The following is a 15,771-nucleotide window of genomic DNA, read 5'->3' as shown; positions in this document are numbered from 1 at the left end:
TACAAGATCGTTTATATACAACAGGAAGAGGAGCGGCCCAAGAACCGAGCCCTGGGGAACGCCAGAGTCACGGAGAGATGATTAGAGTCCTGATTCTTAAAAGTAACGAATTGTTTACGGGCAGTGAGGTAATCTGAAATCCAGTTAATCAGCTTATGATTTTTAAGAATTTTGTTTAATTTATGGAGTAGTTTATGATGAGAGACTTTATCAAAAGCTTTGGAAAAATCCATAAATATGGCGTCTGTCTGTTTAGCGTTGTTTATATTATTTGCGAAGTCATGCACTGTTTCTACCAATTGGGTTATTGTTGAATAGCCTTTTCGGAATCCATGCTGATGTGTTGGTTAGAAAGTTATGTTTCTCAAGGAATTCGAAATGTGTTTGTGAATGATGTGTTCCAAAAGTTTGCATGCAGTTGAAGTTAATGAAATAGGGCGGTAGTTCTGAATGTGCTGCTTATTCCCGGTTTTGTGGAGTGGCTTAACTCTGGCGGTCTTCCAGTCGCTCGGCACTTGGCCTAATTCCAAGGATTTCACAAACAAAACTTGTAAATATTTGGACACCCATTCCGCATAGCGTTTAGAAAACCATTCGGAATGTCATCTAGGCCAGAAGATTTTCTAATATCTAGATTAAGTAGCATATAAAAATGCCCTGTTCAGTTATCTTAACATCAGGTATAGTGAAGGCAGGACTGCGTCGTAGTACGGTAAAATGTTATTATCTCGAGTGAAGACAGACTTAAAGTGTGCATTAAATAGGTTTGCAATTTCCTTGTTATCATCAGTCAACTTGCATCACGTCAAAGACATCACACTCTCTGATTAGGACTAATGCTCCTCCAAAATTTCTCAGGAGCTGATGCGATGTAACTTGGCAATAAGTCGCCATAGTAGCGCTGCCTATCGCTACTGACTTGGTGCTTAAGCTTTGAAGTTAATTCACGGACTACGTTACCATTGCAATGCAAATTTGTATTCTTCATTGTTTTCTTTAATCGTTTTAGCCGCCTTTTTCAACTGGAGCGCTTTACGAGAAATCCAGGGGTTTTTATGTTTCTTCTTTTTTGTAATTCGTGGTACGAAAGAGTTAATACAGTCATTTATAATATTTTTAAACCTGATCCAAAGCTCATTTACATCGCATCTGCTCTTTTCAAACTCATTAAAATGAAACGCAAGAGTATCAATAATTGAAACGTCCGTCTGCCCGAGAGAATTGGGGAAAGATAAACGTTTGCAATTTTTTATGCAAGTGCAGTATGCTTAGGGTTAGTAGCACGGCTTGGTGGTCAGAAATTCCTGGAAATACCTCGCAGCTTGTTCGAGCATCAATGGATCCGCTGACAAAGAATAAGTCTAAAACAGACTTAGAAGGTCCCTGAATTCTGGTATAGTCCTGCACAACTTGAAGCAGATCATATGTATAGCAATGTTTAGCATGGCTTCTCCAACAAGATCGTGCTTTGTGAGCGTGAATGTTGGCCAGTGTATGTTAGGCAGATATAAAATCCCCTGAAAGGATAATTCGGTCTTTAGTCTTTATATTTTCTCGCAATATTTATCTAGTTCATCAAACATGGAAACTGGAGTGTTCGGTGGTCTGTATATAGCACCTATAATGTACCTGATGCCATTGTAATACGCTTTACAAAAGATACCTTCAACATTGGGTATATTCGGCATCGCCGGATGTTAAGTGAGTCTTGAAAAGGATACTGACGCTCCCCTCTACCGTCTCGATCTTCTAAACGCACTGTATCCAGACGGGACAAGCTCGCTCTCATATATGGAGTCATTTAGCCAGGTCTCTGTTAGAATTGTGACGGCAGGATCATGTGAAAGGACCAGAGCCTCCAACTCCGCGACCTTGTTAATTACGCTCCTACAATTAATATTTATTATCTTTAGAGACCGGATGTTAGGGTTCTGGTGTCAGTCAGTCCTTGCCTTGGTTATCTGAAATCGTACATTTTTCTTTTCATCCCAACCGAACAAGATATTATTGATGCTCAACTTATCATAAACGAGTTTTACTTCGCGCCATTTGCTTTCTCTCCTGCCGCACTCTCCATAACTTCTGCCTTAGGTCTCGAAGCCGTTTGGAAAAGTCTTCAGATAAGGATAGATGTGTCCCCTTTAGTTTATGCGCCGATTTCAATATGGCCATTTTTCGCGATAGTCGAGAATTTTTAATATAACAGGACGTGACCTGCATGTTTCTTTTTTTCCTATTCTATGACATCTTTCAATGCCAACTACCTCCCTGCCGAAATGTTTCACAAAAATGTCTTCTTGTACTTTTTTAACTAGTTCATCGTTTGACTCAGTATTTCGCTCATCAAGACCATATATTACCAAATTGTTTCTGCGACCTCTTTCTCTATGTCATCCATCTGGTCCCGAAGCGCCAACACTTGAGATTCAAGTTTCGAGACTATTGATTCCATATTCTGAACCCTCCGGCTAGGACCATCAATTTTTCTAACTGCTCATCAATACCATCAATGCGTTCATTTATTCCGGTAAGCTTTTTTTCTATTCCTTCTGCGCACACTCAATGCCCTCAACAGTCGAACTGATAATTTTTTGACCTTGCAATAATTCGGATAATTTTTTCCAGCTCAGAAGGCCCAGGATTGGCCTCGATGTCACCACAAGATAACGATCATTGTTGGCCGGCAAATAACACACTTTAGAAACCTTTGACGACACGTGGGCAAGGCAACAGCACCAGGAAACGGTTTGTCGCCTTCGGAACAACTCATAGGCAAATAAGCCATAACCTGGATGCGAAGCAAAGCGGGTGTGCTAAAGCATGTTGCCGCCAGCGCTGTTGCCAAGCCCGGATTGGCCGATTTGCCGGATTGGCTTAATTGAGCGTCGTCCCGTGAGATGGCTTCACTGCAGTTACAAGATCACGCCATGGCGCCACCTCCTCCTAGGCAGCGCCGGCAAATCACGAGCGTCATGAGTCAATCGCATGAGGAGCGAGTGAAGCTCCAATTGACCGGTCCTAGCCACCACGTCCGAAGACGCCTGAAGCTTTATTCACTCCGCCCAGGCACGCTGAGCCGATATAGATTTCAGGAGCTTTTCGCCCGAGAAACTACACATGTAGCGACCGGATGTTTAGGCACTAAAATTGCTGTTTTAGGAGTTTCAACAGGCGCTTATGCTGTCATTTGAGCCATATACCTGTTGTTTTATAGCTGCACCCAGTTTAAAAAAAATTACCGACAGTTACGACACTCTCTAATGCAAATTATTTTGAGTGCAGCTGTTTAGGTGTTTTGAATTACGGATATATTGTGGCAAAGACAGGGGTAATGGAGATCGCAGGGAGAGGCCTTCGTCCTGCAGTGGACAAATATAGGCTGATGATGATGATGATGATGTGGCAAAGAATTCGTTCTGAACGCGAGGGTCCTCTCGGCGGCGGCGCTTAGCCTCCACTCGGGCAGCTCGTTTAGCAGCAGCGGCAAACGAAGCATTTGCAACGAATGCGTCACTCATTTTCAGAAAGAAGGCGTGAACACGGGAACGCTTGGCTCGCTCGGAGCGCGTTCTCTAGTGGCGACGGCGCAGGCAAAGTAGCGCATGCGCAGTAGGTCCGAAGCCCACGCCAGCGCTTTGGTTCCGCGCTTGCCGCATGCCTGGTCACCGCCAGCACTCCGTTTTCCTCCTCACCCTTTCGCGACTCTCTCTCTCTCCGCTTTTCTCCTCATGGTTCCGCTGCATCCTCCTCCTCACTTTCGCCGTCGCGCTCTCGTCGCGACGCTCCTGTCTCTGCGCGGTTGAGAGAAGAGAAGAGAAAACAACTTTATTTGACCCGTTTTACAAAAGAGGGGGGGGGGGGGGGCGAAGACGCTGCTGCCCCCGTCACCTAGGAGACGGCTGAGATATCTTGTATCTCGGCGGCTCTGTCGGCCAGTCGGGTCGCCCAATCTTGCTCGTGGTGGTCTGAGCTGAGCAGCAGGGCTGCCCATTGCCCTTGATCGTTTATTTGGCGGCCCTCGAATGGTTCTGCCTGGGGACATGCCCACAAGATGTGTGGCAGGTCCGCTCTATTATTGCATAGTTTACATAATTCTGTATAATTTCCGGGATAAAACCGGCTGCAGGACACTGGGCTTGGATACATGTTGGTCTGGGGGAGCCTCCACACAACTGCGTGCTTCTTAGTTAATTTAGGGTGAGCCGGGGGATACCAGGCCCGGCCCAGCCGATAGTGATAGGTAATTTCTTTATATGTGACCATTCGATCTCCTCTGGACCCTGGCTGGGCTGGCTCACTTGCTCAGCGAGTAAGTCCTCGAGCTACTGTGTGAGCCGCCTCGTTACCAGGAATCGAGCAGTGCGCGGGTGCCCAAATGACATGGATCGTCCCGCGCCGTCGTTGGTCACTATATGATGTTAAAATTTTGAGCGCCTCCATGGAGATGCGGCCCCTGGCGAAGTTGAATCCGATCTTTGAGTCACTGATAATGAATTTTGATTTTGTCGATGCAATTGCCAATGCGATCGCTGCCTCCTCTGCTGTTTCAGGGTTGTCTGTGGTGACAGTCCCGCTGACGAGGGGCTCCCCTTCCGTGTCTACCACCACCACAGACATACCCACCTGATTCCTATATTCTGCGGCGTCCACATAAACCGCGTCCTCCACGGCCTGATACTTGTGCTCAACATAACGAGCCCTAGCCTCCAGGCGCTCTCTGTGATTCTCCGGGTGCATGTTTTTTGGTATTGGGGGGACACGGAGATCCTTCCTTATTTGCTTAGGGATGTCTTTTTTAGTTCCGTGCTGTTCTTCATAGTGTATGTGTAGTTTGCTAAGTATGTGTCGTCCCGTTGGACTTAGTGTCAGCCTGTTATATTGAGATATTGTGTGCGCCTCTATTAATTCGTCTATAGTGTTATGTATACCTAGCTCTAACAGTTTATCAGTTGGTGTAGTGAGGGGCACGCCGATCGCTTGCTTATATGCCCTCCTGATGAGGGCTTCAAGCTTCCTCTTTTCTGCGGCTCCAAATGTTAGGTAAGGTGCCACATAGACGATACGGCTAATGACGAAGGCCTGCACCAGGCGAACCAGGTTGGCCTCCCTCATGCCATACCGTCTATCGGCTATTCTCTTAATTAATTGTATTGTTTGGTGTGTGCTGATCTCTAGAGTTTTGAGGGTCTCCGTATTCCTCCCCTCCGCATGCACCCGGAGTCCGAGTACTTTGAGTTGCTCCACTACGGGTATCGGGCCCCTGTTCGCCGTGAGTGTTATGTTGGGTTGTCATCCGTACTGTTTTTTTGTGGTGGGGTACACCAGCAGTAGCTCAGACTTCTGCGGCGAGCAGTTAAGTCCCCTCTCTGTAGCATAGCTCTCGACTGCCCTCACTGCGTGTTGTAATGTGTCCTCAATCTCCGCCTCGCTGCCGCCCGTCACCCAAAGAGTGACGTCGTCGGCATAGAGAGCGTGATTGAGGCCCCTGATCTTACTTAGAATTTTTGGCAAGCCGATCATTGCTACGTTAAACAGAAAAGGGGACAAGACCGAGCCCTGTGGTGTACCCCTACTTCCCAACTCTATATTTTCTGATCGAAGATCCCCGAGGATGATTTTGGCAGTGCGCTTAGAGAGAAAGTCCCGAATGTAGGTGTAGGCCTTGTGGCCCACCCCCAAATCCCGGAGATTCCCTAGAATCGCATTGTGTTTTATGTTATCAAAGGCTTTCGTGAGGTCCAAGCCCAAGATGGCTTTAAGTCCTGTACCCCTGCCCCTAGTGTCGAGGATCTGATGCTTAATTTGGAGCAGAACGTCCTGCGTTGAGAGGTGCGGTATGAACCCAATCATAGAGAGAGGGTACAGCCCGCGGTCTTCCATGTAATTTTGGAGACGCGTAAGGATTACGTGCTCCATCAGCTTCCCGACACACGATGTTAAAGAAATAGGCCGGAGATTTTCAATTTGGAGTTTCTTGCCAGGTTTCGGGATCATCACCACGTGTGCAGTTTTCCACTGCTGCGGTATTGATCCCTCTGCCCAGCACTTATTCATATATTTAGTGATGATCGTGATCGATTCATCATTCAAATTTCGTAGAATTTTGTTCGTGATACCATCTGGCCCTGGCGCCGATTTCGTGCGTAACTGCATAATTTCCGCCCTCACTTCAGCATCTGTAATGTCCTCATCTAAAGAGGGGTTCGCCTTACCTATGTAGTCTTTCTGTGTCTCTTTCTGTGTATTGCCAATATATCGATTTTTAATTTCATTTAATATTTCCCCGGTGGTCCCTGGGTACCCATGTAGGATTTTGGTAAGGTTTTGTCTCTGCGCTGTGTGAGTGTTGTCCGGGTCTAAGAGACATCGAAGGAGATTCCACGTCTTACTCAGCCCCAGCTGGCCCTCCATGCTACTGCAAGTGGATTCCCACTGTTGCCGGGATAAGCGATTGGTGTGGTCTTCGATGTCCCTATCGAGCCTTGCAATTCGCCGTCTCAAATTGCGGTTATGCCGTTGCTTCTTCCACCGTTGCTGTAGGCTGCTGCGCGCTTCCCACAGATGGAGGAGTTTGCTGTCAGCTGCCTCTAGACCGGCTTCCTCGGGGATCTCCTTAGTGGCTTCCTTGACGGCTCTATGTAATTTTGAGGTCCACTCATCAATGTCGATGATGGTGGACTCTGTGTCAGTGTCATCGTCTTCGTGTTGTATCTGCCTGAAAGTGTCCCATTCTACCATTGCAAGCTTTCGCCCCTGTTTTTAGTTGGCCCTGTGTGTAGTGTTGTGGATATGATAAAATGGTCACTGCCCAAATTTTCTTGTGTGTTAACCCACTGGGGTTCGTGTGTATTCTTTGTGAATGTGAGGTCGGGTGTTGTGTCCACGCACACGCTGTTACCCGTGCGCGTGGGCTGTTGGGGGTCGGTCATTAAAGTGAGACCCATCTGCTGCGCATCCGCCCATAGGCTTCGCCCCTTAAAGGTGACTTTACGATAACCCCATGTCGGATGCGGAGCATTGAAATCCCCAACAACGATGGTGGTGTTATGCTTCGTTTTGTCTAATGTTTTGCGCAACAGGGGCCCGAACCGTTGTCGCTCTCTCGGCGAACTGTATACGTTTAGCACAACGAGGCTGCGCTCACTTTTCTTGGTTGGTATAATTTCAATGAGGACGTGTGCCGTGTTAGACGCCGCGACATCATGTACAACAACTGTTAAATTGCGCTTCACCAGGGTCGTAACACGAGAGTCAGCGTCACTAGAGGCAAATGATTTATACCCCATTAATTTTGCCGGTCCGCCGGTTTCTTGCAAGGCAATGACGTCGGGTGACTCTTCTTTTTTGAAATTCTGCCAATATTCGAGGAACTGCTGCAGATTCCCCCGTTTCCGGCGAAAACCACGGCAGTTCCATTGCCAAATTTTATAACTGGTGGTTTTGGAGCCATTTCTAATGTGAGTTGGACGGTGTTCCAGCGGTCTTTTCGGGTGGCCGCTGGTATGGTTTAGCTTTAATCGGCCCTGCAGCCGGTCTGAGTTCTGCAAATGAGTTTTCCAGTGCAGTTGTTCTTTGTTCAATTCTGTCAATTTTGACATGGAGTTTGTCAAAGTTTGCCTGCACCGTTTCCATTAGCTTTTCAAAAAGTGCGCCTTGACCTTGGGGGGGTTGACAGTTTGCCAATACCATCTAAACAGCACTAATTTCGATTTCTTCACGGGAAATGGTCAAAAAATGCTCTTTTTGCGAGTGTGCAGACGATTGCGCGTCTTACATCTTAGTTGCAGCATTCAAATGCGTAAGGAAAGAAAAGGGGTTAGGAAAGAAAAGTCGTCCTCAGGGGGGGGGGGGGGGGTTACAACCCCCGAATTCCCCCCCCCCCCCCCCCGTCGGTGCGCGACTGCCGCCCGAAGAGCAAAAAAAAGGGAGGGGGGGGGGGCTGTTGGAGGAATGTTCCACATGCGTTGTCAAGCCATGGTCGTGGGTGGCGCTAGCTCACAATCACATTGCTAACCTCAATTACATACACAAATACGCAAGAAAGAGAACGGGAGGATTGTCGCCACGGTAGCCTAATTGGTAAAGCATCACACGCATAGATGTGGATTTGGCTCCCACCCTGCGGCAAGTTTTCTCTTCGTCAACTGTAGTTTCCCTGTCCTTGATTATTTCAACATTGCAATTAAATGTAACAAATAATTTTCCCTATGCTCTTACTGGTTTCGTTGTCGGTTTCCTTAATATGGTTCCAACAAAAATCGACGCCCTCTGATCCCTTGGTCCTTTTGATCGTTCTATCACCAAAGCAATTTATGTTTAATCTTAGTCCCGCCATCGAGACAGACCGTGATTTTGTTTCGTCCTTACTTTTCAGGATGGTTCTTTCAATGCCACTACAACGGCTACTGTGAAAGTGACCGATGTTCAAAATCGACCACCAGTGTTTCTAGGATCTTTTTCCGCCATCGTCAGTGAAGACGTCCCTGTAGTAAGTAAAAAAAAAATGTAGTTATACCAGAACAATTTTTGACTACACAGAAATGAAGCAGAGATTAAGTACCATGCGTGAATGACGAAATAACCGAGAATCTGTGACAGGTTTGGTGAAGCGAAATCTTAGATTTAAAAACGAACTCGTGTAAAATAACTTTTCTTATTCTTCAGAATGACGAATTGGCGGTTATTTGCATGAATTTCGTGAATAAGGAAGACAGGCAGCGCTCTCAAAGAGCAAGAGGGAGGGTGGAGATGATGGGGGGGGGGGGGTTGCAATGAAGTAGCGATTCTTCCCGACGCTAGTGCCGTTTCGCCAGGCTTCGTTGACCGAGCAATGACCGATCTTCGTTCTTTATCTCCGTCTTTTGCAGGGAACTTACGTGATGACAGCGAAAGCAATCGACGGCGACCGAGGAGTTCCCAGGAACATTCGCTACTCTCTCGTTTCAAGTAAGCACGTGTACTTCATTTCGGCCAGAAAGCCTTGGCACTGCCAAGGCTGTTGTGCGTACACTGAGTCGTCGGTGAGTGCTAGCTACTATACGCAAGGTATATCAAAGCGAAGGGCGCGAGTCACAGCGGCCTGCCCATTTGGCAGTGCGTGCTTATAGATGCAAGCTTTTGTCTCACGAATGGGTCCGGTAGACAGAGCAAACACTTTAGCAGCGCACTGCTCCCTTAGCATTGCCTTTGTTGGTGTTTGCTGAAAATAAATTCAAATGTCAAATGTCAAAAAGGTTTTAACCTCCTTGGCTCCCGTGCTGTTACATGACGGGGGCTGTTGGCTATGCCGAACTGCTCGGTCCAATGCATTGACTATAGTCATGTCAATGCCCTCACCTCATGGGTATTTTGCCTCACTCATACATGCATCTATTAGCTAAGTCAAAGAGCCTGTTGCTAGGACAATTTGCCGATGCCGGGGAAGTCGTCGTAGCGCAAGTTAGGGGAAGTACAAAACACGGGACAGCGCTAGTGCTGTATATGGCGCTGAGCCGTGCTCCCTCAAGGGCTGCAGAAGACAGCGCCAACCTTCCCTTTCCTCAAGAACCACTTACTACTACTAGTGCTGTACGAGAGGCACTACGCCTTCTTCTTGCATTTCTTAGGGACAGTGGACTTTCAGACATGTGGTGACAAACTGTTTATCAAGAAAGAGGCGCTACAGGCGGAGTAATTGCCGGCCTCGTCTGCCAGGCTAAAGCCGCCTGTAACACCACCAGCAAATCTATCAGCTCTCTTCCTGTCATTTTATTCTTTTCCGTCGTTTTATCTCCTTGCCCACTGCAAGGCAGCAAACTGTACCTGTTGATCTTTCTACCCTTCCTTAGCTCTCTCTACCTCTCCATATCTAAGGTTTCTGTTTTCTCACACAGACTAACACGTTCTAATTTTTTTGGTCACACCAACAAGTTGAATACAAATGTTTCTGGTTATTTGTTTTCAGACCCGGAAAACTTCTTTGCAATCAACAGAAATACGGGAGTTATAACAACTGCAAACTTGCTGGACAAGGAGAAACTAAGCTCCTCAAACGGCGTAGTCACTGTCAAAGTCAAAGTGAGTGATTCGTTTGCAACATTGAAATAACTAATGGCAGAAGCGAAGACCTGTGTATACCTATTCAGTTATATTTTGAAGCATTATTATTATTATTATTATTATTATTATTATTATTATTATTATTATTATTATTATTATTATTATTATTATTATTATTCAGTGGTATTTAGTTTTCTTTTTATATATATGCGTGCGCAAGCGCTCAGACCTTAGGGTTGTTCCTGGGCACTATAATTGATTGATTGATACGTTTTCTGCGCCAACCTGAGCCAGGATTTCTAGGTAGCGTCTATAGCGGACTCATCAGCGTGTCGCAGAAGACTCATCGCACTGCCGCAGATAGTATGAGATAGCTTATAACCTCGCAAAATTCATGAGCGCTTGGCATTCGGTAAGGGACGTACGTTCTGTCAACAGTTAGTTGAGGGCCACCCGTTAATAACCACTGCAACGCGTAAGAGTCTAATATGGTATCTTTCTTTCACTTCTTTCTCTCTTTTTTTCCGTTTTTTTTTTTTTTTTTCATATTACGCAGATATGAGTTCGCGTGACATGAACTTAGATTCGAGTTCAAGTGCTGGTTACCGCATTGCACAGAGATCTAGGTGCTACAGAAATAGGAGTTTCGTTTCCTTTCGGAAGGGCGTTCACGTAGTGCGAAGAAGTGTTCAGGTTGCCATACGCAGCTCCGGTACGCCGTTACGAGCTCCCATATTTTCCTCGATAGCGATCGTGGTAGACTCGCGCCGCTTCGGTACTCTGTAACCGGTAATTTCGCCTACTCTTTTTTGTTTCCTACAACGATTCTCGTTTCGGCATGGTGATTCTGGACGAATACTGCGCGCCTAAAGCTTTTGTCGTGAGTGATACTCGTCATGAGCGAGAAGCAGTAGCCCTGCAGAGACCGCGCGTGAACGACGATGGTATATAGGCTAGCTGCGCATAGCAGAGAATCTAGGGTATGTATCGTACAGCATTTTCGTATTGTAATATTTAAAAAAAAGGAAACAAAGTCACTGACTGTCATTTACATTCGATATTACTGGCAAATAGTGAAGCTCCAGAAGCTAAAGTAGCGCCTGTCGCCTGTACTATCCAGCACTCGCGAAGCATCATGTTCACCTACGCTTCTCAGTTGACACCGCGTTTATGTTTTTGTTGCACTCATATTTCGGACTGGACTCACATGGTCAAATATCACATTCATGAGTCGGGACAGGCGCACACTTATTGCTGCATAGAGACATCAGCTTATGTCGTCGACGCTTAGATACTCTAAATTACATTTCGTTCTCTAATTCGATTTTTCGTGCTTTCGGGCCCGACCAGAACTTTAGGAATAATTAGCGGAGAATAACTTTCGCGAGACCAAAAGTTATGCAGTACCATTCAAAAGCACCTGACCATAGGTCGGCGCACTCACTCATGAGTGCACTCACTCACACTCACTCGCACTCATTTCAAAGGCATGAGTGCGAGTGCGAGTGAGTGCCACTGAGTGTGAGTGCTGGTGAGTGCGAGTGCGAGTGAGTGCCAGTGAGTGTGAGTGCAGGTGAGTGCGAGTGCGATTGAGTGCCAGTGAGTGTGAGTGCAGGTGAGTGCGAGTGCGAGTGAGTGCCAGTGAGTGTGAGTGCAGGTGAGTGCGAGTGCGAGTGAGTGCCAGTGAGTGTGAGTGCAGGTGAGTGCGAGTGCGAGTGAGTGCCAGTGAGTGTGAGTGCAGGTGAGTGCGAGTGCGAGTGCCAGTGAGTGTGAGTGCAGGTGAGTGCGAGTGCGGCAGTGAGTGTGAGTGCAGGTGAGTGCGAGTGCGAGTGAGTGCCAGTGAGTGTGAGTGCAGGTGAGTGCGAGTGCGAGTGAGTGCCAGTGAGTGTGAGTGCAGGTGAGTGCGAGTGAGTGCCAGTGAGTGTGAGTGCAGGTGAGTGCGAGTGAGTGCCTGTGAGTGTGAGTGGAGATGAGTGCGAGTGCGAGTGAGTGTCTGTGAGTGTGAGTGGAGGTGAGTGCGAGTACGAGTGAGTGCCAGTGAGTGTGAGTGCAGGTGAGTGCGAGTGCGAGTGAGTGCCAGTGAGTGTGAGTGCAGGTGAGTGCAGGTGAGTGCGAGTGAGTGCCAGTGAGTGTGAGTGCAGGTGAGTGCGAGTGCGAGTGAGTGCCAGTGAGTGTGAGTGCAGGTGAGTGCGAGTGAGTGCCAGTGAGTGTGAGTGCAGGTGAGTGCGAGTGAGTGCCAGTGAGTGTGAGTGCAGGTGAGTGCGAGTGAGTGCCTGTGAGTGTGAGTGGAGATGAGTGCGAGTGCGAGTGAGTGTCTGTGAGTGTGAGTGGAGGTGAGTGCGAGTACGAGTGAGTGCCAGTGAGTGTGAGTGCAGGTGAGTGCGAGTGCGAGTGAGTGCCAGTGAGTGTGAGTGCTGGTGAGTGTGAGTGCGAGTGAGTACCAGTGAGTGTGAGTGCAGGTGAGTGCGAGTGCGAGTGAGTGCCTGTGAGTGTGAGTGGAGATGAGTGCGAGTGCGAGTGAGTGCTGCGAGTGTGAGTGGAGATGAGTGTGAACGTGAGTGAGTGCGGGGCCTGGAAAAAAATTATGGTGAGTGAGTGTGAGTGAGTGTTCTCCCACACTGCCGACCTATGCACCTGACAAACGGACCGAATCGTTAGCGGGCTGTAGAAAATTTGCAGCAACCACGTACAAAAATTATATATTCGCGAAAACTGAGTCATTTGTACTACCCGAGACTATATTTATTTACCATCTCGTACAGGACGCACGATGTATCACGATTTTCACGATGTATCACCCAGGGATGAAGCAAACAAAAATTGTGTATCGATTGTCCGTGCCTCATTCACTAGTAATTCTGTTCCAGACTTAAGTAGGCATCAACGTTATGCGCTAAATATATATATATATATATATATATATATATATATATATATATATTTAGCGCATAACGTTGATGCCTACTTATATATATATATATATATATATATATATATATATATATATATATATATATATATATATATCGTAAGGTTGTCGCGAAGAACAGTCATTTCAAGCGCCAGGCCATAATGTCTTCAGGGGCAACAATGCAGACGGCCGGGTAGACGCGGTGGACGCCTTTCGCAGCCGCCAGGCCGGATGCATACACGCCGAGCGCAGTTTCTCTCCGAGTTCTGAGTGGTCGCGCTGAAGTGGAAAATTCTTTTTCTCGCGCGGTCGCGGTCGCCGCCTGGTTTCCTACCCGCAATTCTCGCTGCGGCGAGCCAATTTCGCCCACTTTCGCCATAAGTGTGAACACGCGCTCTACGACTGGAGCTGCAACGCGTGTGGCGCAACAGATCGCTGCGGCGTGCAGTGCGACGAGCGCGTATCTGGAATACCTTAGACTACGCGTAGCACGTACAACCAAGCAGCTTCAAGGGACGTTAAATCGCGACAATAAATCACTCTACGTACACTGGTATTCTTTCAGAATTTTCTATTTATTTTAGGATTGGTTACTATAGCGGTGATAATGAAAGCCAAACTTCCTCTTATTTTTCCGTGCCGGAACCTCAGGATCGTTACGTGAGTGCGACGTCACAGATTGTCTCTTGAGGTTCCATAAGCCCTTCTAGCCACCGTAGCTCTATTCTCGACACGCATTACGGTGACACGCATGGTGGCTGCACTAGCTGCACGGCCGCCATTATCCGCCATCTTGGCTGTCTCCTTGGCTGTCCAGAGGTCACGTGTTTTGAAATTTGTGCCGGGAAACGGAAGTTTTGCAAAATGCAATTTTGCGTTTTCGTCAGAATGACTAAACGTGACGTGGAGCTGCAAGTTTTATCGACTAATACTTTTTTGTGGTCCTTGGCACCTATATTGCGACTTTAGCGCTTTAAAAAGAAAGTGGACGGTAGCGTGCAGAAGCCCGTGCAATGCATTTGCAATTTCGCGAATATGTGGTGGTGTTCCAAGATGGCCGGCATGTCAGCTTATTCATTGGCTGAAGGAATATCCCGTGAGGAGCGTCACCGGAATTAAGGGCTGTTTCGTAAACGTCAATTTCACGTTGCGTGACGTTGCGCTGAGCCGCCATTGCAGAGATTTTCCGCCATAATTTGTGATGCGACGAGCCGCGCGAATTATGGTAATGAGCGGCCATATGCAATGGCAATGGAGAGGCATGCGTATCGCCCCATTTTCCCTGTCATTTGGGGCCATAAAAATCTTTTGTTCACAACGCGTGCTCATAGCAGTTGCATCGCTTTCAGATGGTGTTGGCATTTGTGTTTTGAACCATCATTTTTATTAAAAACATGTTTATTTGAAATAATATTGGTTGAAACTAGCAAATTTCTGCGACATTTAGCACTTTTCACTATTGCGCTTTCACTGTGACTTTTCGCGTCATCAAAGGCTATGACAACGGTGACTTTTTAATTTACAAAAAGAAATGTACGCAAGACGGCGCCTTGAAGTTTCCTCTCGCGGTGCGAGTAAGCAGCGAAGTGCACAAAAGATGGCAGTGCCGGCGCTTGCATCGCTCAAGCGGATACCTGTGGCGGGCGCAACTCTATCGATGATATTCGGCTGCTTCTCAGCCGCACGAGTCGGGCTGAGTCACTTGCGGTTTACGAGATAGCGATAACGCGGCCTAGAGCGTGCGCTCATCATCACTGGTAAGTCGCGTATGTTGTCTCAAGGTAGAAAGCAAGCGCGTGGGCGCAAGTATACGATGACTCATTCCATTCCCCGAGGACACGCATCCTAGCTAATGAAGCAGACAACAGCTTGTGCGCATGCAGACGACGGAAGCAAGAAACGATTTTTATGGAAAAATATTAGGCTTTGAGCTAGCTGCTTTATTTTTACTGGGGAGGAAAACTGTTTTCCTTTATCAAGAACGCTAGGTTCAATGCCTACATTACAGTTTCTTAGGCGAAACGTCAAATTTCCGTCACGTTACGAAAGCAAAACAGGGCCATGAGCGCCATTTTGTAAGCGTCGCGCCTACGTCACGCCTCGAAGAAAATGGCGGAATGTCCTGAGCCGCTATTCTGTTTTGGTCGCTATTTAGTTTTGGCAGAGCTGTGCTGCCAATGCCCAACGTGTTGCCGTTGATACCATTCCGGTGCTCGCTAGCATCATTCCATCTATGGCCACAGTAGCCATACTTTGCTTGTTTACCGGAACTACGTTCTTAATATGTTCAAATAACACCAGTTATCGACATATACCAGTCTCCAGTCAGTTCGCCTAGAAAAGGGAGAGGCAGCAAACGCTTCTCTTGGATACGTCAGCGTGAGGTCATGTGCAGTGCTCTTGACTGAGAAATTTACCTGGCTCCCCAAAAGATTGCGTGATCATCAAAAGATAGCAAAATGCAGCTGGAATGAAAAAAAAAAAAAAAAAAAGCTTCCGATATTTCAGCGAAAACAAAAGCTGTGTTGCTTTTTTGGTTTCCTTTATTTTTGTGTGATAGGAATTGCAAAGAGAAGCCCATTTCTCGCAATCAAAGAAAATATGAACAGAAAACACGAGAATTGTAATATATCTTCACTCGGATACAAAGCAAATAACATAGTAAACAAACTCTAGTCAAGATAACTATATGAATAACAATGTGAATGAGCATTACTGACTGCATTTGGAATGTATAAAAAAGAAAGGCAAAATTGTAGTAATAACAGAAATAATAACATTTTACAACATGAAAAGAAATATAAAGGGCAAAAACACGAGTA

General features: G+C 46.8%; 1 protein-coding gene across 1 annotated transcript in view; it reads left to right on the top strand.

Moving 5' to 3' along the window:
• The window catches only part of LOC119436458 (cadherin-87A), a 152,783-nt gene that overhangs the window by 86,302 nt on the left and 50,710 nt on the right, over positions 1 to 15,771 (top strand). Inside the window, exons 9-11 of the mRNA XM_037703311.2 lie at positions 8,375 to 8,488; positions 8,868 to 8,946; positions 9,944 to 10,056. Of these exons, the coding sequence (XP_037559239.1) occupies positions 8,375 to 8,488; positions 8,868 to 8,946; positions 9,944 to 10,056 (306 nt within the window). The remainder of the gene's footprint in view (positions 1 to 8,374; positions 8,489 to 8,867; positions 8,947 to 9,943; positions 10,057 to 15,771) is intronic.

This window comes from Dermacentor silvarum, chromosome 1, assembly GCF_013339745.2.
Source record: "Dermacentor silvarum isolate Dsil-2018 chromosome 1, BIME_Dsil_1.4, whole genome shotgun sequence".
In the NCBI taxonomy this organism is placed as follows: domain Eukaryota; kingdom Metazoa; phylum Arthropoda; class Arachnida; order Ixodida; family Ixodidae; genus Dermacentor; species Dermacentor silvarum.
Note: the sequence above shows the minus strand (reverse complement) of the source record. Positions and strands in the feature narration are given on the sequence as shown.